Genomic DNA, 26,768 nt, shown 5'->3' with positions numbered 1-26,768 from the left:
AGCCAGGGAATTCCTTAACACAGTCTTTCCAAATCGATGGATCGGTAGGGGTGTAGAAGAACCTAACCAGGCGTGGGCACCAAGGTCCCCAGATCTAAACCCGATAGATTTTTATTTTTGGGGACATTTGAAGTGACTAGTTCATAAGACTCCAGTAGTAAACGAGGAAGATCTAAGAAACCGAATAGTAGACGCCTGTGAAACAATAAAAAACACACCAATAATTTTTGAGCGGGTACGAGATTCAATGACTAGACGACTGATTGCCTGTATCTTCGCTGAAGGTGGACACTTCCAACAATTTATTTGAATACAATTTAGTTTCGTTTATTTTAGTTTATTCTACGTATTCAAAATTTCCTGAAATAAAATGTTGACATTTCTTGCAAATTTTATTAAAACAAATACTGATTATGCACTCTTGATACAAAAATAATTATTTCGCTTAAGTGATGACCTCTTCAAACGAGTAAAACGTCAAATTCATTTCCAAAGCATTCTTGTGAAAAAAAGCAAAATATTCGTAATAATTCAACATGCATCGATTATCAAAAAATCGACTTGAAGTTTTCAAGTCCAAATATTTAGAAAACGGTCACCCTTGGCGACCCTGGGAAGCTGGCGTCGAAGAAATATCTGGCGATGACCAGGAAAAATCTACGCAGTAGGATTTCTGATTAGCCACTGTCAACTGAGGAAACACCTCCACCATATGCGACTAGTGGACACACTTCTATGCAGTGAACAGTAAGAGGAAACTGTCAGGCATATCCTATGCGAATGCCCAGTTATCGTCAATAAGAGAGTGTATGTTTGGCAAGTCTTGGCCTACACCTGTCGATATAAAGGAAATGTCTCCCAGAGACCTGTCCACCTTCCTGGAAAGGACAGGATGGACGAGGACCTAGGAGGACAACTCCTTGAGAGGATGTACAATGGGTCACATGTGGCCTAAGTGATGTGTGCCTACATTCACTCTCCCTACTCTACGGATTCAGATCTCCTGACTTGGTAAGTTGCCGGTATTTTTGTCCTAGTGTGGTAAAAGTGTTTTTGAAAGATTTATTTTATGCTAGAGATTTTAAATCCTACCTCTGATATCAAGATGTGATCTAAATATTTTTTAGTTGTTATCTAGAAAAGGAGCAAATAGCTCAAGTAGTCCAAGCAATTTGAAACATAATTCATCGAAATACATTTAATTTAGTTTAATAATAAAAGTTTCAAACGAGAAAAACGGTAGAAATGCAATCATTGTGGAAACAAAAATGAAACAATTGTGAATTTAACCATTCTATACTTTCAAAAAGGTCGGATTCATTACAATGCGCCATGAAGCATGTACCGAATGGACAATGAGTCATTTATATTCCTCAACATTATCGATCGGTAATTATTACAAACTAGGAAAATAATTTCCTATAATTTATGATAGATATTATGCCTGTACGTCGTCGAACGATGATATATGTCAGTTTATGTAAAATAATATACTGTAGATATTGTTAGAGGTATAAATCGTGCCACGAGATAAGGAATTGCCACAAAAACCAGTTCGGAGACGCTGTGTGATTGGCATATGGCGATCAGAGATGGATTTGAGAAAACTGAAGGTGAAAAAGAGATTGATGAGTAGTTGACAATGACAGAAAGCATTTTATATTTCTATCATCCTAGTTAAACGCTATATAATATTGAGATTGATTGTAGAATCATGAAATTGTTGACATCTTTTTTCATTTAAATATCCACCTGAATTTGAAATCTTGATTGAGGAAATAATCATTTTGTACTTTGTTCAAAATATCCATTTCCCCATCTCCTACATATTTTTGCAAGCTTCCTTCCAGATAAATGCTTGCAGATGCTTCTGTTGGTCTAATCGAGTACCCATAAAATACCCAATGGTATTTAGACGATGTGATGTAGGTATACTTTCTTTGTCTGATGCCTATTATGGAACCAAATACATGAATTTTACCATTTTTGATGCATTAGAATAAATTGTGATTTGAAATCAGAGAACAAGACAGTTTTTTCTTGCTTCATTCACACTGAATTGAATCTCAACTTTATAAAGTACTCAATCTACGCTGCTCTACAAGACTTTCCATAGATTTCAATAGACCTAACCCACTTGAATCAAAAACACAAAACCTATGATTGATCTTTCATGATGTTTTATGTGTTCAACGATTATATTACAGTTGTTAACACGTCGGCACTGTATCATTATTCTACAATGTTCGATGAAAAACCTTCCTGATTCCGCAATTCCTTTCCTCAAACACATTCTTGATGCAAGTCTTGTACACGCCTACTTCCCAAACGCCTGGAAACAGGCGAACACAATCTATATTCCAAAACCCCACAAGGATCTCACAAATCCTGACTCCTACAGACCTATCAGCCTGCTTAGCTGCCTGGGCAAATTGCTGGAACAACTAATGACTAACCGTCTGAACGACTTCCTCATACGTCATAACATTATCCCTCCCCACCAGCATGGTTTCAGGCCTGAACACTCCACTCAGAACACACTAGTCGAACTACATACACACATATCCCAAAACATCAACGCATCTTTTTGCACTATTGCAATCCTTCTAGATATCCAAAAAGCTTTCGACAAGGTCTGGCATGCGGGCCTGATCTGGAAACTTATCCAAATCCGTCATTCTCATCACTTCATCAGACTAGTAGCTTCATATCTATCTAACCGACAAATCCGCGTTAAAGTCGGCGAAGCCTTATCCTCCCCTTTCACTCCCAAAGCCGGTGTCCCCCAGGGCTCAGTCCTCGCTCCCTCCTTATTTCTCATCTATGCTCACGACGTTCCCACAACCCAGTGGTGCAACAAATGGCGTATCAAAATAAATCCCACCAAAATCCAAACTATCCTATTCAGACATCCTAACACCTCTACCCGTCCTTAATTAAATCCTGATAACCTGAATCTCAGACTTTTAGGGAAAAACCTCATACTCCAGGATTCGGTGTCCTACTTGGGGATCACCTTCACGAGAACCCTCAACTGGGAGATCGACCTGAGAGAGACACTGGGCAGAGTCCAGCCAACCTGCTAAAAGCTCTGAGAGGCAAGCTCGGGAGATGCGACAGTAAAACTCTCCTTCACACACATAAAACTTTCATAAGAGCAGTCCTAGACTACAAAGCAATGATATACTGTACGCTTCCCTCGAGACTATCCCAGCGTATCCTTACAGCCGAGAGAAGAATCGTTCGTAATATACATAACCTTCCCTATCGATACCCATCCCTAAATCTATACAACTTCACCAATACTACACCTATCAACCAACGATTTCAGGAACTTCAAAGACGATATGTGACCAGAACGATGAGCAGCGAAAACACCAATGCCATCAACTCGCTCACAACGCCTTGGACTCCCCGTGGAGGATCCAGAAGGATACCCAGGAAAAAGCTCCCGTTTCCCCCAGCCAGACTCCTGGGAGCAATGGAAGACCCGCCGGAGCCGATCCAGGATATCCTAGAGGAATTCCCACTGGGAATCAGATAGTGGACAGCATCGTCCTGGAAAGAGCCGAAATCAGAAGTTCTTCACCCCCAACAGCCCCGGCCTAACAACCCGTACCTAAACACCATGACCACTGCAACGGACCCGGACCATCCTACGGAACAACGGAATAAACAAGAAAAACAAGCGGAACACAAAACAACACAACACTAGACATCGATACACAAAACAACACAACAATAGACACCAACACACAACAAAACACACACACATACAACCCACTAACCCCGAAGAGGCATGTGCCTATAACAGGGCCCCACACAAACACACCTACACCAATGTATTGTAATTATTACTTATAACTGTAATAAACGTTTTTGACTTGACTACAATGTTCAAATGTTTTCTATTCAGCCGAAATGTTATGTTATTTCGGAACAGACATACACCAATATGTGCTTTTAGATTTCACAATACATATATAACAAACTTCGGGCCCCGTGGGTTGGGCTACCTATCGGGCGCGTCCCCAGGTGGCGGATAGGGGAACGGCCAGGGGACTAGAGGCCCTATCCGGGCCTTACGAACGGGGTCGCCGGACTCCTGGTCAGTGGTAAAAATAAGTAGAGTGAGAGGAACTAAAACTCCCCAAAAGCCTTTGCAAAACATGCCACCGTGGACCAGCCTACCCAAGCTAAGGTGTAACGAATCGCGCCGATAGCTGAATGGCCGCAAGGTGATATGCGGTCACGAACGATCCTCGAAACCTCATTGTAATTAGCCTAACTCTGGTAATACAAAGGCCAAGGCGTAAGCGCATTTGCGGCGCCGAGGCCAAAATGAGAAAGAGAGCGCAGGAGGTAGGAGTGGCAGCAACTCCACTCCACCTCTAACAGCAAGGGTACTTCCTGGGGCGGGTGCCAAGAACTCCGCCTTGAATAAAGGCAAGGAACCGACTGACTGCCCCTGCAGGAAAGATCCCTCAATTGTGCACCTCCACGGAGGTAACCACAGAAGGTGCAGCGACATTACTGTCGCTGCACCTTCTGTCCTAGTGACCTGTTCACCTTCCTAAAAAGGACAGGATGGACGATGACCTAGGAGGACAACTCCTCGGGAGGATGTAGAATGAGTACACTCACCCTACCTAATCTACAGATACAGAACAAACTTCGGGCAGTTTGAATAGGATTGATTGTTTTCTTCCTTTCTTTGGAAAAATCCCACATTTTTTTTTTGTATGAAGATGGAGAAGTAGAAAGCCAAAACCTTTGTTTCCCAAAAATTAATACTAAAAATATACCCCTTTCAATTTGAAGTGAAGTGAAAAAAAAGAAACTTTTAGGCAAAGAACAGGTGGAAGGTAATTTTCTTCAAAAGATATTATGAGCTTTCCTTTATCTCCGCAAGGACTCCTTCCCGAAATGAATCACTTCAAGGTTGAGGTTTCATTTTTTATCTTTTTCATTACTTTTTTATCTTTATTATCAATAGGATTTTTGAATAATGCCATGAACCTCAGATCGCCAATTGGAGAAATTATTTACTTTGATTTTCATTTGAAATTTCTTCAGCCATGCTACTTTTGAAAAATAGACAAGCGTGCTAATGTCAGCAAAGTAATAAATTTGTTTTCTAGTGTTTTCTAACGGACCGTTGATGTATTATAGAAAAAAGATTGAAGGCAATCTGAATACCTCGGGATCACCTAAGTTGAAGTAGCACACCAATTATATTTAATAAATTAACTATTTTTATAGTTATCAATGTAAATTTTCTACTGCATATATTGTTATAAATAATAAACGAAAAAAAATATTCAGAAATAGGTAGAGTTTTCGAATATCAGCGTAACACAACCAGAATCAGTTTCGTTGGGTTCCCACACTCCCAGGACTTGAATCTTGTCTACTTGTGAAAAACCTATTTTCCTGACTTGTTGTGTGAGATACTATTTCCTATCAGGACTAATAAGGTGACACTTCCTGTGTCTATCGCATAAATGACAGAAAAGCCATATCATTAAACCTACAGTAGACAATGCAAAAATTGAAACAGCCTTCATCAAAATCATTAGTGGGAATACATGTAGGTTTCATTTTTGACTTTCTCGAACCGCATAATTTTTGACGTCGATATTCCGAATTCTAATTACAGAAAAACTGTAATTGTACCGAGTTTCCCACGTTGCAACGATTTCATACATATTCATTTCAATTCCGAAGTGAAACAGTCCAATAATAAACCTGTAGAAACGATTATGGAATGCAGAAATGTTAATTCTCCATTCGCTGACGGTACATATCGCTTTCGTGTCAGTACATTTTCGTAATGTATGCAAATTCACTTCATATGTCAAATTACATTGTAAATCTCAAGGATGAAAAAGTCGCGACCATAAAAATCCGGAATAACACGATAATCTATAATGGTGCAGCGCCATAGACAGCATGCGCGTGGGCACCAAACCAAGTAATGAATGTAACTGAATAATTATTGCTCTTAATTCAACATTTATTGTAGAAGATGATAGGTACGAGAGTCGTGAAGGAAATTACAACGTAATCGAGCAGGGTAAATGACGTGTGTTTGTTCAAGAATGGATAGAAATTATTTCAGTAAGGTTAGGATCATCTTTGCGCTGGCGATCATTGAAACTTTTCAATCTTGCGGAAAATAGTTCTGGTTATTCTGAAAACATAAAAAGATTATTATTCGAAAAAATATAAATAAAAAAGAAGAACCATAACAAACGAAATATATGAAGAAGAAGATAATGAAAACGAGAAGAAGAAGAAACATTGAAGAAGAATAATAAAAAGGACGTTTAGTTCTTGCTGTAACAAAAAATGAAAAGGTTCCTCTAAGTATATCTTGAGAAAAATTACTCAAGACTGGAAAAATAACCAAAATGCACAAACAAGAAGATGAAACTCAGTGTAAAAACTACAGACATATATTCAAAGTGTATGCAAGAATAACAGATAAAAGATTGAGACAATCATTGAACAATAATTAGAAATCGGAAAGGCACGATTACCTAAATAAAATACATACTAGTATAAGTATAAGCAACATTTATTGAATCACGATCTCTTCTGTGATTTCTGAAGAAGAATGTTTTGAGAAATGAGAAACTCACAAATAAATCCAAAAAGTTATAAAGAAAAATAAAAAATGTAAACAACTTTAATATTAAATGGACTGAAACATACCCGGGTAGTAAAAAAATATGCGAGATAACCAAATGTCAGTGATCAACAAACAACTCAAAAGGAATATGGAAATAAGCTAGGATGAAAGTAAAATAATGACGATAAAAAAAATTGAGAATATAAAATAGTAGAAGAAAATGAAAATTAAGGAGAAAATAAAGATAAAGAAGAAATTTGCAATTCTTAATATTGATTTATTCAGGGGAATTATGAAAAATATAGAAGAAACAAATAACAGTTATAGGAATTAAAAAAAAACGAAGACAGGGATAAAACAAGAATCCATACCAGAAAAAATTAAAAAGAAATGAACGGGAAAGAGTAGATAATGAATGAAGAAAACATAAATAATGTAAGTTGTATAATATTCATTTTGAACCAAAAAATTCCAGAAAAGAAGGAAGAAAACCCAAGAAAGATTGCATAAAACGAAATAAGTCAGAGGCAATAAAAGAAGTTAGCACGGTGAGAAAAAAAAACATTGTACAAAAAAAAAATAATTGGACAATAACAATTGCCAAACGTATTCACGAGAAGAATAAGAAAAATGTCCTTTGAGAGTTCAACTTCATAATTATTAATGTAGTAAAATGTAGTAAAATTATTAATGTAACAAAATAATGAAGAAACAACTATTGAAAAAATATATCTTCTTTAGATCACCTGCAAAACTTGGCTTACAACTTGCTTGGTGTCTTTCACACAAGAAAATGGCCTGTTTTTGAAGTAATCAGATGTTATTCGTGGAAATTTGGAATTCGTTCGAGACATTCTTTGTTTTTTTGCTTTCTGTTGATTGGAGGCTTCAGAGAAGAGGGGGAATATAAATGATTTTGTAATTGCCTGACCTCTTGGGGTCAGTAATCTAATCAGTATTTCAATAGATATTGGGGAATCTCGTGCATGAGATTTTCCTGATTGAAAGGAATGCGCAGGGGATCATCATAACAAAGAGATGCAGCAAACGTCTCGACAGACACTAATGTAAAGTGCTACGTGTTCAGAAAGTCTTGGCCTGTATATCGAGCAGACTTCAATATTCATACGACCACACCACATACCTCGGCACAGTTTTTGTTCAATAATTACATCTACGAGACCAGAATGATCGACATTTATTATCCTTCGAGTCCTGTCCTTATAAACATTGAGCGTCTGGGACAAAAACTGGTGGAAATGGAGCGGACGGAAGAAGAAAAAGAAGAAGAAGAGCGCCCATATAGTGTCGATCGCAATATAGCGAACGCCTCAGAACATACTGACGCTGCCTATCCGTAAGTGACAATATTCAGAAAAACTCGTCAACGATTCAATCTATATTCTATTAATATCATAGAACATACAGAGAGCGGAGGTTTATTTTCTTGATATTGCCTTTTCGGGCACGCTCACAGATCGGATTCTGTGCCGGGAATTCGTTAAACGGTTGGATATTATTTGATTCATATGAGGTGTTTCAAAACCCCGGGGAAAGAAGGTTATGTAGTACCAGTTTTTCATTCGTCGATTGCTTATCGAAATGATTCCTACTTGTCACACTACTTGCGGTGTAAGTATTGAGGTTATGATGGAATCGAAGAGAACATTCCAACAAACCTGAAGATAATGAAAAATATGTGACAACTGACACTCATGACGAATACACAGAGTAGCCAACTCAGAAAAAAATATGTGTTCCAAACGAACCATTTATGGCCGATTGAACTTGAACTTTCTTGACACCCAAGTATTGTACTCCAGCTTGCCAGTTTGGCACACAAATATTTGAAATGACGCACGGATCGAGCTGACTCGATTACATTTTGCCTCTAAAGTCACGCATGCGCAACTGTACCCATCCTTTCGATTTCTGGTAAAAAGTAGACCAAGCTAAGTGCTATTGCCGGAACCCGATCGGCTTTTGTTTGCGAAGCTCGTTTCGAGCCGGAGTTTCTAGTTTTTGTCGACGAATCTCTTGTAACTAGCGGTGGTTTCGACTTGGCCGAGACACATTTGGTCCTCGTTCGATCATTATACAACGATATTCTTTCACGTTCTGTCGATAACATCCCGGCCGATGACAAATGGTACGCTTGAAAAATGCTTTTATATCGTAAGCGGTTTCGTGCGATAGAAGAAGAGATCTCACTGAATGGTTTCAACTGATGGGATCGGAGGTAGATAGATCAATGAAACAATGACACCACCTCAAGAACAGCGGGAAAAAGTGGCAGAATTCTTAATTTTTTTTCTCCAAAATGAATTTCTGTAGAAGTTATTCATTTTCAAAAATGGCAGAGGTCCGGCGTCATAAGTATTAGTCTATCCTGGAGAGATCTAGAAAATGGAAGATAGCATGTGAGATAGAAAACTAAAGAACAACTTTGTCAGTCTGATTCATTCATAGACAAACATACCACGAGTATAATGTTGAATGAACAATATCGTGAAATCATAAAACTGGTAACTCCGAAATATTACAATCATAATATTTATTACGTTATACTCAGAAGTGAAGAGTTCTCGATCGGCATTTAGTCTAATATAATTGAAACATCCACATATAAGTATACTTTCATTACTTCTCGCTCAATTTAGGTTAAGAATGGAATAATTTTCAACGGGAGTACACTATTCTTCAATAATTGTTGTCTACAGACAGCTCACGCATGAACCACACCACATTGAAATTGTCGATACAGCACCATTGTTCTCACATTTTAGCGTTAGCGAACTGGGTACATAAAATTTGGAAATTTGACACGCCGAGCGAGGCTACAAAAGAAAACCCTTCGGAATGGGTCTTGGCAAATCGGAACGAAATCGCTAGGATCACGTTTTTTCATTATACGTATTATATTCCATTCGAATGCAGTCATAACACATGTATATGCGTCTGGTTTTCTCATATGTCACGGTGGTCTAGTCAGAGGCGTAGTTGTATGAGGAGAATGCATGCTATATTATTATATTTAGAGTATAATAATTATATTGAAAAAACACTTCAATGTGAGATTGTCAAAAGTCGAGTTAACAGTGATACTGTGATTACAAGATTAGGAACCGCTATAGAAATTCTTTTTTGTATTGCCACGGTCGGGGACGGACAAGAGACTAGAAAGTTAAGTAAGTTTTCAGTCTTTTTTTGAAGTTTTTAATTATAAGATTGAAACTGACAGTGTGGTTGATTATAATATTTTGGGGCATTATACGAGAAGCAGAGGGTGAAGATGGAAGATTTTTGTTTGAGGTTCTAAGCTTCTTCAGTAAGTAATCAGGTTGACGAGATATTAAAATTGTATATGTGTTGGTGAGTAGATGCTGTGTACTGAGTTTCTCAACTTTGAACCATCCTAATTCTTGCATGGCTGAGGATACCAACCAATAAACGAAGACAGCTATTCTGAATACGCTGTCATCTAAGAGCATCGGATTATCTTGAAGCAGGTCCATAAATATTGTCGAAATAAGAAATTTTTGACATGATCACGATTTGGAAACAGCTGCCTGAGAACGTTATAAGAAGTTTGGTTCAGAAAGATGATTTGTTTTTAGTGAAGTAAAGTTCTGTGTCAAACCACAATTCTGAGTTTTTTATTTAAGTCACGGAGGGCGTGTCTTTACTAGACACACCTGAAGAAGCTATTGTATGGCGAAACACGTGTTGCGTTTTGTAAAAGTGTTCAGGGAAATTCTTATAATATAGTGTTTTTTGAATAAGGATTTCAGCTCTGATTATTAATATTTGTCAACGAAAATTGTATCAAAATTCATTAAAAATTGTCACTGCACAAGAAAATTTTGTAAATAATTCCGTTTAGCAGTAACTTATCACGGCCGGAGTCATGATTAAAGCGAACATAATTAGACCACTGCTGGTCTATTGGAACGTTTTGTTTGCTACTGCGGCAGCACGGATTTTGTTCTCTTCAATAATTTTGTCAATTGAAAACAATGCTATTTAATATAGTACTTATCTTAACGACTCGGAAACCTGACTCCGACTTTGAAATTAAAAATCAAGAAAGAAAATTTGAAATTTTCTATTTTTCCAGATTGGAGAAGAAGGTCGATGAACTAGCATTTAGTGTACCAGTTATATGACATCTTTTCGAAACATATTAGAAATGCCTTTGCTTCGCCTTGAAAAAGTCCACCGAAAGGTTCCTGAGAATTAACACCTCTTGTTTCAACACAAATTCTAATTTTATTACACGGTAATAAAATATTTTTTGAAAAAATATATTAACATCAGCATGTATTTACTTAAATATTCTGAAAATACTTCTTCAAAGTTGAAGCAAATATACATACGGGTTCAGTTTGTAAAAAAACTATTGACATACAGAATATTTATTACTTGTTGATAGATTGTACATTGCAATTTTACATAACAATATTATTGACTCTCGGTTTGATAAACCAAATGCCATATTTCGTTGATCGTAAAATTATCTTCGATCTAATACTGTTTTTTATAAAGAACATTTTAATAAAACAACGATCAAAATAAAATAAAAACAACAATAAAAATTAATTGGCTCTACGGGGCGACTTCATTGATTCCAGTGGCGCATTTGCTTTTTCAGCTGCAGGAAAACCCGGAAAAACCTGCAGCACCACATCATCTGAAGATCTTGATGTAACAATGTCCTCTCTCTTATAAAACAAAATGTATGGTGTCTCCAGAGGATTCAATAAATTCAATGCATCGCCAAAACACTTCGTGACAGGACTATCGTCAAACTTAAACCAGTCCGTGTCTTCTTTGACCAAGGCGTAATAATGACCAAATTCAACGCCAGAACCACACTGAACAATGACTTCATGAATAGATTGAAATGTTCATCTATTTCGAACCTTCCAAAGAGTTTCTTGCTTCCGTTAGAGGTTGAGTCTTGTTTGAAAATCATCAGTAATTTTCGATAATTCATTCATTTTGTAAAATCGACAAAACATAACCAGGGTTCATTTTTATTAAATTTTATACCTTTTAAAGCAGCTATAAACCCGGATTAGATGCTATAAAAGTCACTTTTGAAAAACGACTGAATACTAGATACTAAAATATCATAAAAAACTTTTTGACTTTGAACGGTTTGTGAGCACGTTCAAAACAAGAGGGGTTAACAGATGCCTTTCGTTCGTTTTTACTGTTACTAACACGATATTGTATCATTAGTTTACATCAATTGCGTGTTGGTACTGTTTATATATGGTAAACGAAGTCTCTCGAAGCCGATAGGGAAGTCGCTTGAAGTCTCTCGAAGCAAGGCGACATCTAGAACTATTTCGAAGCGCAACACTAGGCGACCGCGATCTTCACAATCGTCACAATCAATTTACGACAACCAGCGGCGGCCGGCGTTATTTTTTTTCGAGGGATGATTCACAACAATACCAAATATCTTTCATTTGCAAATTATTTCAGTGAATTACCTAATACGGGATCCTGAACACAATTGAAGTATTTATTATCAATTGAATATTTTTTGAGTTTGAGATGGGACCTGCAATTGAATAGTATCATTAGACAATTATAAGTTTTCACCTAACATTCAAAAATTGTTCAAATGTCAAACATTATAGATTAATCCATAGTTCGATTGCAGATCCCTTATAATCATCTTGAAAACCTGAATGTTATTCAAAAATGGATTCACAATTGCTGAGTTATTAAAGAAGGAAAATTTTTCGATATACCAAATAACATTTTTATTTTTGGGAAAGAAAGGCTTTGACTTTCTACTTCTCCATCTTTATACAAAAAAATGTGGGAATCTTCCAAAGAAAGGAAAGCAGCAATCAATTTCAAAAAATTAATTTATACAAAGATGTGTAGATCGAACAACAAAGTTACTTTCAGGCAGCTACTTTCATATAAGCATTGAATTACATGTTTCAAAACGAATACTTTTATATGAAGACTGAATTATACAAAACACTTTTCTCTATTTAGTTTTTTTTCCAAACATTCGTTATGGAATCGAATCAGATATCATTCACGGGATTGCTACACAATGTAGTAAATGAAAGAGGTGAAGATTCCACATTTTTTATACCCCTTTCAATTTAAATAATTTTATGTAATGTAATTATTAATGGTTTACTCATCCAGTTTGCTAACCTCTATTAGATAAGAGGAATAAACAAAATGAACGTATTATAATTACGACAAAACTATTGGACAACTTTTCTGTTGTCACAAATAAAAAAAGCGACTTCATATAAAAAATATAGTATTATACTCGCATGAAATGACCATTATTCGTTTGAATTATTTAGGTTACTCGCCTACATTTCCCTCTCGTTGAATGATATACCATTAGTACAATTATTCATTGTGTACTACTGACTATACAATAGTCGTAGGTAATGACCTGAAATCAGCCTGGCTCACGGATCATAACCACGAGCTGAGGTTGACAATAGTTTACTTTTTCAAACTTTTGTTTTCAAACATGGCAATCGAGGTATCTACTTGAACTAGCCCGTCTTTTTCAGCCGTGTCGCTGGAAAGGGACGGAGCATGTGACTGAGGAGTCATAGACAGTGGCGTACGACAAATATTTAAATTCAAGTAGTGAAAAATTATGATTCTTCTGAGAATAGAAAGAAAATATTCAATATATTAATAAAAAACAAGAAATGTATTTTCCGAAGATACAATGTTAGAATCATGAGAATTCATTAGAGTTTCAGGGTTACAAAAGACAAGGTAAGAGATGACTCAATTTGAATAGTCAAAATATATATTAGACGCATGTATTTCCACAGATTCAAAAACAAGTGATTGAGATATGAGAGCGTACGCTATAGAATATTTATATATTGCTTTCAAGGTTATCACCAATTGTCAAAAAAAATGGACAAAACGTGATTAATATAAACGGAAAGAAATGACGAAGCCCTAACAAAAAGTGAAATTAATCACATAAATGAAATAGAAATGTAATAATCAAAGAAACGCCTAAATGTAATAGATAGGTAATTGTACATCAATTCATCTCTTGGTCAAACCCAAATTCAGTGATTTTAAGAAAAACAAACAAGATCTTTTGAAATTATTTGAAACTGAGATCTTCATGTAGATTTTTCATAAGTAGTGAGGAATGTGAATATATATATATATATATATATATATATATATATATATATATATATATATATATATATATATATATATATATATATATATATATATATATATATATATATATATACATATATATCCTCTTACTAATCAGCAAAAATAGTACTGTTTTTGCTTACTGATTACGATGCATTTTGTGGCACTTTATGCAATTTATCATTATTATAGTTTTTCATATTTTTCTCTCATTTTTCTTTTCCATTACTATATGACTTACGAATATCCAAGGCTCTCATTTTTGACTATTTTTCGCAAAAACGTAGAATTAGACTCTTCTTAGGAACTGTTGAAATTGAGGAAATTCAGAATAGATTAGAATTTGTACAGCTGTTGGAGAGAAACCACAAAACTGAGGGTGATATATTCATCAAAAGGCTGATAATGCTTGTAGAAATATTAAAAAAATAAATATACCGAAATTTACAAGACAGTTGGAAACAGAAAATTAGTGATTATTTATATACACAACTAGAAGAAAAACAAATTAATGAACATAACTAACCCCCTAAACAATTGCGTACGCCCATGCCTTACATGGCCTACAAGGACGTTGTATGTACACAACCCGAGCAGTCAGACCATCAATAAATCCGCCTCCATTTTTTCCTCGGTAACAAAGTTATAAAAAGATTTTTCCGCTCCGTACTCAGCAGATCGCCAGGATAATACGAAAACTATTCCGATTTCTAATAACGGAAAATGAAGTCGGCCGACCGGCGTATCAGCCGAAGAAGAAGCCGCAATTAAAAGGTAAGAAGTTCTTTAATCGGCTACAAACGCAACACTCTGTCTAGAATACAAATGGAATTCTTTACCACACACGGATAGACTTCTTAAAAAATGGCTGAAACGTCGATTTGTTGATGGTAGGCCGATACGAAAAAATTGCCGGTAGGATTCTTTGAATTCAAATGTGTCAATAAGGATGGTGGTTGGCTAGAAATGTCAAGGTAGGTACTGGCTGTGTTTGATTTAAGCTAGACCTTCTTGTTACGAAAACTTCAAATGCCATGAGAACTAACAATATTTGTCTCAAAGATATTGCAAGATCCCAAACGAATTGGAGAGAGACCAATAACTGGAGACTATAGACCATAAGTCTATATCACAATTCTCAAATAGGAACTGCTGAATTTTAATTGAAAACTTGCTCACTGACAGCTTCTGGAATATTAATATCTTGTGGATTTGACCCGAACTCTTTCATATCTCAAATATAATATTCAAGTATAACAACCCAACTATTTATATCTTGAGGTTAGGCCACTTTTTCTGAACTTCAATTATTTGTCAAGAGGAAATGAACATTAGGCCTCGATGAATTCCAAGGTAGTTTATCTTCATCAGCTGTCAAAGGAAATACGTTCGGGCTGCGTAGTTGGCTGACAAGTGCGAATAGTTCAACGGGATCGTGTTGTTTTTTCATTTGTTTTAAATTAACTCTGTCCGAAGCCTGCTCGATGTGACGATATGGAAGATCGAAAAAATTATATAACCGTATTGTTTGCGTTTCGGTCAAGTCAACGTTAGGAACTGGAAGAGAGACAGAGAGAAACAATATGTGTATCTTTTTTGTACTGACAGCGATATACAGGATGGACCAATGAAAAAGAAACATTGCCGATTTCCTCTAATTGGTGTTTAGAATAAATCAAGTAATTCCACCCGCTTGACCGGGCGCGATCAAATTCTCAAATGGAATAAGGGAGTCACGGGAGTTATGGGTTTTTACTACTCTGAAATTGAAAAACTTTTGAAAGGTAATCAAATTAGAACACATTACTGAATTTGTCTAGAAATGTTACTTTTTTTCAAGGACAGAACACAAACACTACAGAAAAATCCTCAAGGCCCTCCAAGAGCGGTGCCTGTGAGAAAGTAACGATTCACTGGAGATGAAATTCATTCGGAAAAACGTTCTCAGGAAGTTTATTCCACATAAACGCATTTCTCCAGATGAAAGAGTTCTTAAAAAGTGAAGTTCAAGGTGTACTGAGTTGAGCCTCAAAACGATGAGCAGCCACAGTCCATCGAGTATTTCTGATTGTACCGCTTTTGGTGAAATCAAATGTGCCAAATCTCTTGAATCTTGAATCTATAGAAGGGAGATAAATCTCCAACCTTTCTTCGATGTTCTAGACCATCAAGGTTGCAAGTAATGGTCGCGTCTCCAATCAGGCGGATCTGGCGGATGGCTCTTTTCTGAATGTAATCCAGTAGCTTCAGTAAATGCTTAGAGGCGGAGCTCCAAACATGAGAACATTACTCCAAAGAGGTCTGATCTGAGCTTAATTAAGCATCAAAAGTTGCTGAGTTGTGTACAGTTTTCTGGTTAGAAACAGTGCTGCTTTAAGAAGCAGCCTTTGCAATTCCAGCGACACGATTGTGCCATTTCAACCACAACAAACTTGTCTTTACTGAAATTATTATATCCGTCTCGGAGACACTTATTTTTCTGGAGAAAACCTATGCCTGGGTTTTCGTGGCCATTGAATTGAATCTGGTTATTTTCACTCTAATAGGCCTTTTCATCACTGCGCATGCGTCAGTTTCAGCCATCTTTTTCGTACTATTTTTTGTAAACAACCATGTTAAAAAGCCCGCAACTTATGTTTTAAAAATTAAAATATAAATTAACGTTTATTAATTGTGAAAAAAGTGGAAAAAAGTAATAAGTCAAAATAATCAGAAAAAAATGTTTATATCTGTACGAAAAGGAACAACAAAACGGTGTTATGGAGTATGTAAAAGTGATACACGATACAAATAATTCAAAACCAACATATACTATTTTATAAATTTTCCAAAGCCTTGTCTTGAATATCGCAAAAAAATAATCAAATCATCAAGCAAATTACATATTGAAGCAAGTGCAAAATGTGCGAAATGTGAATTATGGGTGAAAAAATGTGGCAGGAGTGACCGAGGTTTTAATTCTATTGATTGTTATCGAGGATACTTATATTTGCTCACTACATTTCATTGGAGAAAGTGGTCCAACTGAACAAAACCCTGATTCTTTAAGTTATCAGGAATTTCAACATACCTTTATTGCATATTGCATATTCTTCATTGCATTTTTGACTCTGTAAATTTCATATATATTATGTTGTATTAAATAGTTCCCTCTAATAAAAATTACTAAACATATTCAATTCAATATTTACATATTTGTCAAATCAATAATGTCATATGGTACAGCCTCAAAATATTAATGGCTTGATACATTTATTAGTTCCATAAGTAATACTCAACTGAAATATATTTTCAATTACATCAAATAAATTGACAGTATTAATAAGAATAAAACTGTAAATACCATTTTTTATATGTTTTTAGATAGTAAACAAATGCTGATACCTAACCTCTCAATCAGCTCACCCTTTTTCCTTTTTGCGGACGCCCATGACATTTTAACCACGTTTTTGATTGTTCACAATCATGAGCCTCAACTGAATTATAAACGAGTGAAGCATCATCAATGCTTTTTTCCAATAATTTATTCGTTTGTAGAGATAATATTCCTTGCCCAGCCATTGCTGATTAAAACAGTACGAATGTTTTGAATTACCGCCATTTCAATATGGCGGCTACGCTTGCGCTCGTCTAATGATGAAAAGGCCTATTCGAAATCACCTCTAGATTCTCATTGAGATATACAACCTACTGCTGCCTGTGAAGATGTGCATCCGCAGCCGATGTCCTGATATCCAAACGGAATGACGAGACAAGGTTGCTGTCATCAGCAAAGCAATATATTGGATTCGTGTTTTTTCCAATAAGTCGTTGATATACAACAAAAAGAGGGTTGGAAACAATATGGATTGCTTCCAATTCGGAGAGGTTTTCAACACTTGTCAGTAACAACTCCTCTAACGGATCTAAATCAGGTGACTTTGCGGACCACACCACTCGTTCTCTTCGAACGATTCATCTGTCAGAAATCTGTCATTTGAATAATAACGAGAAGCAGGTGTCTAGAATTGTTGAAATGTGAACATATCGCTCATTTTATACCAACAGGAAGTAACTTGAGATATGAATATTAGGAATGAAATGCCAATTTTTAAAAATATTGAGGGAAATTTGGAGAATTCATAAGAATCTGCAAGTAATTGCAAAAAATATATTTTTGGAACTTTGGCTTCGAACAAAAAAATATCGTGACAATATGGGCTGAACAGATCGTAGGCTGACATAGAAGAAACATTTTTCTGAAATATTAATATAGTTGTCTTCGATGGCGATACATCAATTATAGCGGTCCTTAAAATAGGCCCCCGAAGCAGGGGCTATTTTGAGGATGAAGACACGTTCCTTTGACATCTTTAGAGCCTCAGCTATGTTGCGGTCATCCAAAGCAAAAGTTGCTTCACTCAAAATGTTCTATCCCTCAAACTAATAGTCTGACAGCTTTGAAATTGGTACATGTGTTTTTTGAAGGTTAGGGTTAACTGAAGATCATATGGATCTAATACTAGTGGCGCCATGTGTGTGTTGGCCTACGAAACTTTCAGCCATCTGGTACATTGATGAAATGAAATTTTTGCATAAAATTCAGCAGGTTGTAATTATATCATTGAGAAAATTTTAATTATCCTGGAGATGATCTACAAAGCTGAACCTAACACGTGATTTCTTGTTGAGGCCCCTCTGTCATACCTATTCGGAAAAAACCGCAGCGTTTTTCTTGTCGTCAGCTCACCTCGTATTAGAATTAAACGACTCAATTACCATAACACAGGTAATTCCCATTGTCAATAGAGTGTGAATGATTTACATAAAAATGTGGTCGATAGCACTTACATAAGAGTTGCGCTACGCTTCACAAATTACTTAGCACAATCGCCACTACCAAGTTCATGAGAAAGTGGATAAAAAGCGAGAAGGTTCAATGCTTACTCTCGGCGCCTATCAAGTTCACGGTTTGTTTATTTATATGTACGTCGGTTTCATTCGATTCGACGGGATTTCGTGGTCGTACGATGATATAAGTTTATTCGAAAAAGGATGTTAATGAAGGTAGTTGAATAATTATATTCGCTACATTTTCATATACTAATTTATCTGACTGATTCAAATGGAAATGTTGGTTCCTTTTGACTACTTTTGTTTCGCAGCCATTTTTTTATTCTTTTATTTTTCTGTCTCACTCATTTGAGTAAATATTAGCGCCGGCCTGATTATCGGTTTGAATTCAACGATATTAGCGTGAAGACGTTATACCTCAGATTAAATATTTAATCTGTGGCCATACATTAGAATCGACAAAAAAATTTAACCCCATTCAACAAAGAGATTTAAGGGTCTCATCTACCGAAACTACATTAGATAAAATTTACAATGATGTAATTAATTCCTATGAATAATGACATACCACAAGCATAGCTTACAGAGAATGAGACTATTGATCCAATGGTTATGGCCATAGAAAATTTTAACGTCAATATTATTTACAAGAAGTATTTGGGTATGTCCTAAAATCTGGACGAGCTCTTCAAAATGTTATAATATACGAGGGTGAAAGAAAAATATTGCATTTGAAGAAATAAAACTACACGTTCTGAAATTTGTAATAGACTACAAAAAGTTGACTTGGAAAAGATTTGGTTGTTTAACTAACGTTCTTATTCCAGATGAGAGTATTAGTGTACAAATAGGTTATGTTCAGCTTATGTCACTGATATTAAATTGAAAATTGATTTCAGATACTGAAACCATTGGCGGATCCAGGGGGTTGCAGCCCCCCCTTTTGTTTGTAATTTTCTAAATTGTTTCCACTTGTTTATTATTCAATTACAGGCACTCATGAATTAGGAGACAGAATCGACCCAAACTAGATTGTCGATGAATTCGCCAAATTGAAAAAAAGAAAGTTATACTTCGTTATCTGAAGTAAATATTCCTTAAAAACTATGAAATCTTTAAAACTATTATGAAACATAGTCTCTTTATTTCTCTTATAATATTCATTCGTGTATTCCATTAAAGGCTATTATGTTTTTCATATATTCATATGAGCTGAGGTTCTAAGCAAAACCGTAAAATATATGAACTGATAAAAGCTGTTGACATATAACATTATCAGAAACATTCTTCCAATAACTTTTAAACTCGGGGAGGTGAAAAAGACACTGATATCCTTGATAGAGGATTATTTTAATTTATTTTCCTTATATTAAAAAAACGATATTACTCGTGAAACCCGTTTTTTCCCGTGATTTCAAAAGATAGTAGTAAGGGCTAGATTTTGTTTGAATAACTAGCGCTAAATTTGTAGGACCCTAGCACGACAGAATGAAATCCTCGAAAACTTTTGAGGACTACTTTATGGAATCAGCTCATTGAAAAGCATAATGTATGAATTCTAACACCACTTACCTCTTCATAATCTAATTTCGATGTTAGGGTAAACACCCCTGTCTGCGGATTGAGAGAAAACACATCATTGGCCCAGTCGCTAATAACGGCGTAGGTCAGCTGTGCGTTAACGCCTAAATCGGGGTCCGTGGCCTTGATTTGGCCCACTCTGGACCCGCGGAGGGCGTTCTCCGGGATGTCGAAGGAATAGGCGCTTTCCATAAAAGCGGGCGGGTTGTCGTTTGTATCGGTGACCTAGAAAAGAAGTTACGTTAGAGTAAATGACTGAAATTAAATAAAATCTACATGCTCGAAAAAAAATTCTTTCAAAATTGATATATACTTCCAAAGTTTTTTATTGGTGTTCAGCTCACTCTATATTTGTAAGGATGTGATTTTCTCAGAACATCAGTATGGTTACCTTCAAAATATATCCCAACTAGTTCACTGCAATAATCAGGGCAGTTCAAGTCTGACAATACATAATGGTGTTCCACAAGGTAGCGTTTTAGGACCGCTACTGTTTCTTATTTATATAAATGACTTTCCCAGAAACATAAACGCTTTAGCAACATTGTTTACTGATGATGCTACCTTTGTAAGTAGAATCGAAAATAATTACAAGAATCGATGTGATGATAGGATCGATCATCAATCAAGCTACTGTGTGGTTTACGTGTGGTTCAAACTAAGTTTGAACACACACAAAACTCAGACACTTGTCTTCAATGAATATTACTGGAGCTTTTTTCCCCAACACCAAATCGTTATTTTTAACACCTCGACACGTGTTTCGATCACCAAGTGATCATCTTCAAAGAGTTTTTATCTTCCTCTTTCAAGATGATCACTTGGTGATCGAAACACGTGTCGAGGTGTTAAAAATAACGATTTTGTTGGGGAAAAAAACTCCAGTCATATTCATTACTACACCAAAGGTTCCAAACAGTGCATCACAAGTACTTGTCTTCAATACCAAGCATACTGCCACTCAGAGCGTAAAGTTTCTAGGACATATTATTGATCCCAATTTGAATTGGAAAGTTCATGTAGATCAATTAAGAAGCACGTTATCAAAAGCAATATTTGCAATTAGACGGATGAAATCGCTAGTGAACTTGGAGGCAGCCATCTCTGCTTACCATGGAGTGTTTAAGTGTATTATGACTTACGGTCTAATTACCTGGGTCCGTGCTTGCTACACTAAGTCATAATGTATTATCCAGAAAGGAGACAGAGCTCTAGCCGGTATAACCGAGACTGAAAGCTGTAAACCATGGTTTATTAAATTAAAAAACTTGACACTTCCGTCAGCTATTATTCAGAACGAATTAATCTACATAAAAACGCACAGATATTTGTAAACACTTAATGGAGATACCAAAATATCCGACTAGAATGAGATCCCAATAATAGATTAATCTCTATCAATAAAAAACTTATTGGTATCAGATTATTCAACTCTCTACCAGACTTTATCAAAGATGCTCCGATAACTATGTTTGAAGCAGAACTGAAAACTCATTTACAATGCTCTTCCTTTTATGAATTTAGATTTCCTCAATGTTAAAAAAGTGTGTATAATATTGTTGAACCGATGGAAAAGAATTTTATAAATTTTGTAATTTGGAATTCAAATATCAGTCTCGTGAAAATTTTATATTAATGACTGTGAAATCCAATATCTATATTTTAAACAATATTTATTCAGATTTAAAATTAGTTGTAGCCAATGACTTCTTGAAACACTATGACACTAATATTGACAAATAAAGTACAATATAATTATCTCGAATATACAGACAAATAGCCCAATCCTAATGCGAATGGCTGTTCTAGTTTTGCCTCAGCTCAGTTTTGCTGTTACAGTTTTGCCTCAGCTCAGTTTTTCAAATAACCGAAGAGATACAAAATATTGTAACTCTATACAACTTTGAAAATCAAGCCATCTTGAAGTTCTAAGAAATCAAATTGAACCAGTGCGTTGCCGAAACAACCCGAAAAATCGAACAGGCATTTGGCAATAGTAGTGTTAGTATCACAGCATAATACTATTATGAGAAAATCGACGAAATGTACCGGAAATTGCGTCAGCAGCAGCTGACGCAATATTGCAGTTGTGATAATATAACCAGTAATAATAATAATAGCTCCTATAACATATTTTGTAATAGACACTTTTGAGATTTCTCATGGATGATGATGAATACTGAACATACAGATGGAAAGTACATAAACATTCAACAAGATGAAGCTGGTAACTATAAATCCTGATGACGCCTTACACCCGGCTCTCCACCACTGACGGGAGATTGATATCTCGTGAACGTTGTCGATATGTTTCGCATTTTTACGTTGATCGTCATTATCGACGGACGAAAAAGTCTTCTGACATGCACCGAGACTCGAGTGATTAGTTGTCATTATTAATGATATACATATATGTACTTGTCGTTTCGGTATGCGAAAATATCCCGCTTTTTAATGGCGTGAGGTGGAGTAGTGTTTGAATCCACAGGATAGTTCGCTAGAATCTGATAATCCTGCCAAAGGCTTTCTAAAATAAAAAATATCAAACCGTAAGCTCTATGTTTTGGTTGGTTTCCAGGTTTTGCCGTGGTCTTCTTTGGTTATAATCTCCAAACGTTTCAACTGCAACTGCGGCAGTCATCTTCAGTAGCGTAGTCGTAGTACTCTTTCTGAAGTTTCAACTGCATAGACTTAATTTTTTGTGGGGGGGTCAAGGTTTCTCAAAGTTCACTATGTTTTTAACCTTCCGTATCAAAAAGTGAACTGAAATCTCGAAAACGTCATCTCTCTCTCTCTCTCTCAACCTACAAAGTAGGTTCTGGTAAATACCGGCTGGAAAACAACTATTTTCCTGGCTAATACCATGTTGGATATTAAATTATATCCGACAAACATTTATGAAAGATACCTTGCAGAGGTTAGTCTTTCTTGCATTGTTTATCCAGAACCTACAGTGTAGGTAGTTGGGAGAGATGAATATTTCCATATTTCTCTGACGATTCTATTGATGACTTGAAGGGAGATTTAATTTAGGCTCTTGAGTCCGGTAATGCATTTGTGGTTTAGCCCTGCACCCCTGACGAGACTTATAGCGGGTCGAAACAACGTTGTTTGGTATTGTTTTGGAAATGAAATTGAGTTTTCCAGTAAATTTTCAACTAAAAACAAAAACACATCGATCGAGATCATGATGGAAAATGAGGAATGTTCCATCTAACGAAAATCTAGTAGTTTTCATAAAAGAGCACTAACACAACGCATTTCAACCTTTTTCTTAAAAAATTATTCAAATACTTAAAAAAAAGAGGAATTAAATAATGAATGCATTCAATATTTGAAGGCATTCGTTTCTATTTCACCATTTGGCAACATCGGTTATAGCTAATAATGGACAATGAATCTGTTACCTATATGAGACAAACAAAGATGGCATATTTCGAGACATTCTGTGACATATGACATTTTGTGCACCTAACCTATCTTCCTCTATATAAATAAATAACAAAACAACTGTTGTTTGTGTGGCTTGTAGTGGTGGTATTGAACTATTTGCCTTAATTGTTGATTCATGCAGATAATTTTCCTTTTTTAAAGTAGAATATCTAGGTACGTATATATTATTTCAACTTGATATATTATATGCGCCTAGCATTCTAGGCGCTGTTGCCATAATGTGAATTAGAAACAAGTCCCTTCAAAAATTAAAACCCAACATTTGAAACATCAATTTCAATACTTTTCGGAGTGAATTTGAAAAACTCATGAATTGAACTCAACTTTATTTTGTTCAAACTTGCATTTGCTGTAATAACCCAAATTGAGGAACATTCCCCATTGTGCAAATACATCCTGTACAATGAATGCTGAAACCTTGAATATTGTCTCAGTTCTTATGCCTCAATTCTTCAAGTAGCATATTCATACAATCGAAAGCCATGGAAAAATTCCAATGGAGAGGAGCTGCCATCACGTTAAAAATTCCTTAGCATAATTCATAAGATTCTACACTACTGGGCATGGCACACCTGATGTCATAGAGTTACTTGATACCTCGTAAATTGAAAACGAAACCGTAACGGTATCTAACGTTTTTCAGAAGTATCTAATGATACGAGAAGCTAGTAATAAACTGCCTGAAAGTACAAGCGGTGTAATGAATGGGAAGAGGTTACTGTGGAGCATGTTTATAATTAATTGAGGAAGGGATATGAGAATATTCATTATAAAGAGACACGAATTTATAAGGAGGCTTTAGTTTATCTACTGCAGAAGATTTGTCACAGGTGGAGGCGCAATCAATCTGAGAAAGTGCTTGAAACATACTACAATGTGGCTGAGAATCTATATGAATACAAAAACCCCTCCCCATTTTTTGAATCATATCAGTCTCGTCGGAAGGGCTCAAATATGTCGAACTTTGAACTTGAAAATAGTGTTAGAGAAAAAATCGTATGAAGGAGTCTACGAATAGAAATAAATATTTGAATTGAAGGGTTTATAATTTTAGGACTGATTCATTTTTGGTAAAGTTTTTGGCTTTCTACTACTCCATCTTGATACAAAAAAAAGGAAGAGGGAGTCTTCCAAAGAAAGGAAGAAAGTTACTTCTTTGCATGATCTACACATCCATGTATAGAGTTACTTATTATCAAATTGATTACTTCCTTCCTTTCTTTGGAAGATTCCCTCTTCCTTTTTTTTTTGTATCAAGATGGAGTAGTAGAAAGCCAAAAACTTTCTTTCCCAAAAATTAATCACTCCTAAAATATAACCCCTTCAATTTGTGATGCACTGTTTTGAACCTTTGGTGTAGTAATGAATACTACTGGAGTTTAGTCCCAACATCAAACCGTTATTTTTAACACCTCGATACGTGTTTCAATCACCAGGTGATCATCTTCAAGAGAAAAATTAGTTCATTTTATGATAAAAAATCACTTCTGCAAGGATACATTTTGAAAACTAAACTTCTTGTTGAATTAAGAAAAAAAGCAAGTATTTTCAAATCAGAGACAGAAAACCCCTTTCAGTGTTAAGCGTCGCCTCAGAACAATAACTAAACCCACACAACACCCCCGTTATTATTATTATTTCCACCGTTATCGGCGACCGCAAATCGCTCACATCGGCAGCCGTTCGAGAATCTTTAATCTCACCGGGATCGAAGTCAGGTAGGTAATTAATTAAAATGGTAAAAACAACAAAGAAAGATGGATAAGATATTTTGAAGAAATGCGGAACTTGTTTCGGACACCAGCGAACCTGCCGTCTCGAAGAAGGCGTGTTACCGACTATTACTGCAGCGAGATGCGGTCATAGCTCAGGTGGTTGACGGCAGAATTGGATGATATCTTATGTATGAAGGTCAAAATTGGAATTGGGAAGAAATGTATAAGTCCTGTTATAGCAAGACGATTAACCGCTGGTGTCCAGAAAAATACTAATGTCCGTCATAATATTAGCCAGGTAACAAAGAAGATGTACGAACTTACATTGTATGTGTACTGTGTTTCGAATCAATCGATAAAAACGTGATTGGGCAGCCAAGCGGCTTTGGAAGCACTTGGGCCTCACAGACCTGCAGACCACGGCCAAAAATCCTGGATAATAGCCTCACAGAGTATATCCAGAAGACTTTGACAAATATCCAGAAAAAGGCAACTAGTACGAAGTTCAAATTAGATGAAGAATAGAATCGTTGGATTGCTGTCATAGAAGAATGCAAGGAAAAATGCAATGAGCTCATGAGATGGCGTTATTTCCGGAGACTTGAAAAAGATGGGCATACCTGAAGGCATCCAAGTACCAAAAAACTCCGGAGATATTTAATAATTTCATAAATAGATTTGTTGTTATTATATCAGCAAACTAAAATATCTGAGTTACTTCAGTACCAGAAGGATGGCTCACTATGAAGTAGGTTATTGTGAAAAATAATTATATGTCAAAAACTGCTGAAATCACTTCAAAATTCAGAGAAGAATTGTCACACAACTCATTGGATTTCAAAATAAGGGGTAATTTGACCATAAAAAAACATCACGTATAATTATTCTCAATGTTTCAGATGTGAAACTTTTTATCTATTTATGATTTAAATGCTATGGTATTTTATTGTCAGACATAGTTATGATACTGAAGAAAAGTTGTTCAGAATACCTCGATGTATAAAAAATTCCACCTATCCAATATTTCAGACGAGCTAGTCAAATTGATAGAAATTTTTCCAATACCTTTTGGACTCAAAAACGCACCAGCCCCATCACACCGAGTTATAAATGACCTTAGGAAACAAACGCACATCAATCACCCGCACTATCACCATTATGCAGTTACCGACACACAGAGAAACTAGCCGAAGCTAGCACTTTATCATAGTTGCCACTACAGATGCAGATCTGGCAGATTTCAGACTAACAGCCTCGGCGCAACGACCTGTAATTGTTGATGGTACTGCCGATGGTACTACTCGATTATTCTCCGGTCTCTGCGATTATTAATGTCTCTCTGGACGAAGGAAAAATTCCGA

General features: G+C 35.9%; 1 protein-coding gene across 1 annotated transcript in view; it reads right to left on the bottom strand.

Moving 5' to 3' along the window:
- ft (cadherin-related tumor suppressor fat) overlaps positions 1 to 26,768 on the bottom strand; it is a 340,695-nt gene that overhangs the window by 41,199 nt on the left and 272,728 nt on the right. Inside the window, exon 3 of the mRNA XM_074182276.1 lies at positions 20,231 to 20,464. Coding sequence (XP_074038377.1) covers positions 20,231 to 20,464 — 234 coding nt within the window. The remainder of the gene's footprint in view (positions 1 to 20,230; positions 20,465 to 26,768) is intronic.

This window comes from Leptinotarsa decemlineata, unplaced genomic scaffold, assembly GCF_025532065.1.
Source record: "Leptinotarsa decemlineata unplaced genomic scaffold, Ldec_3_MD MMD2_tig00026328_RagTag_RagTag, whole genome shotgun sequence".
NCBI classification, from domain to species: domain Eukaryota; kingdom Metazoa; phylum Arthropoda; class Insecta; order Coleoptera; family Chrysomelidae; genus Leptinotarsa; species Leptinotarsa decemlineata.
Note: the sequence above shows the minus strand (reverse complement) of the source record. Positions and strands in the feature narration are given on the sequence as shown.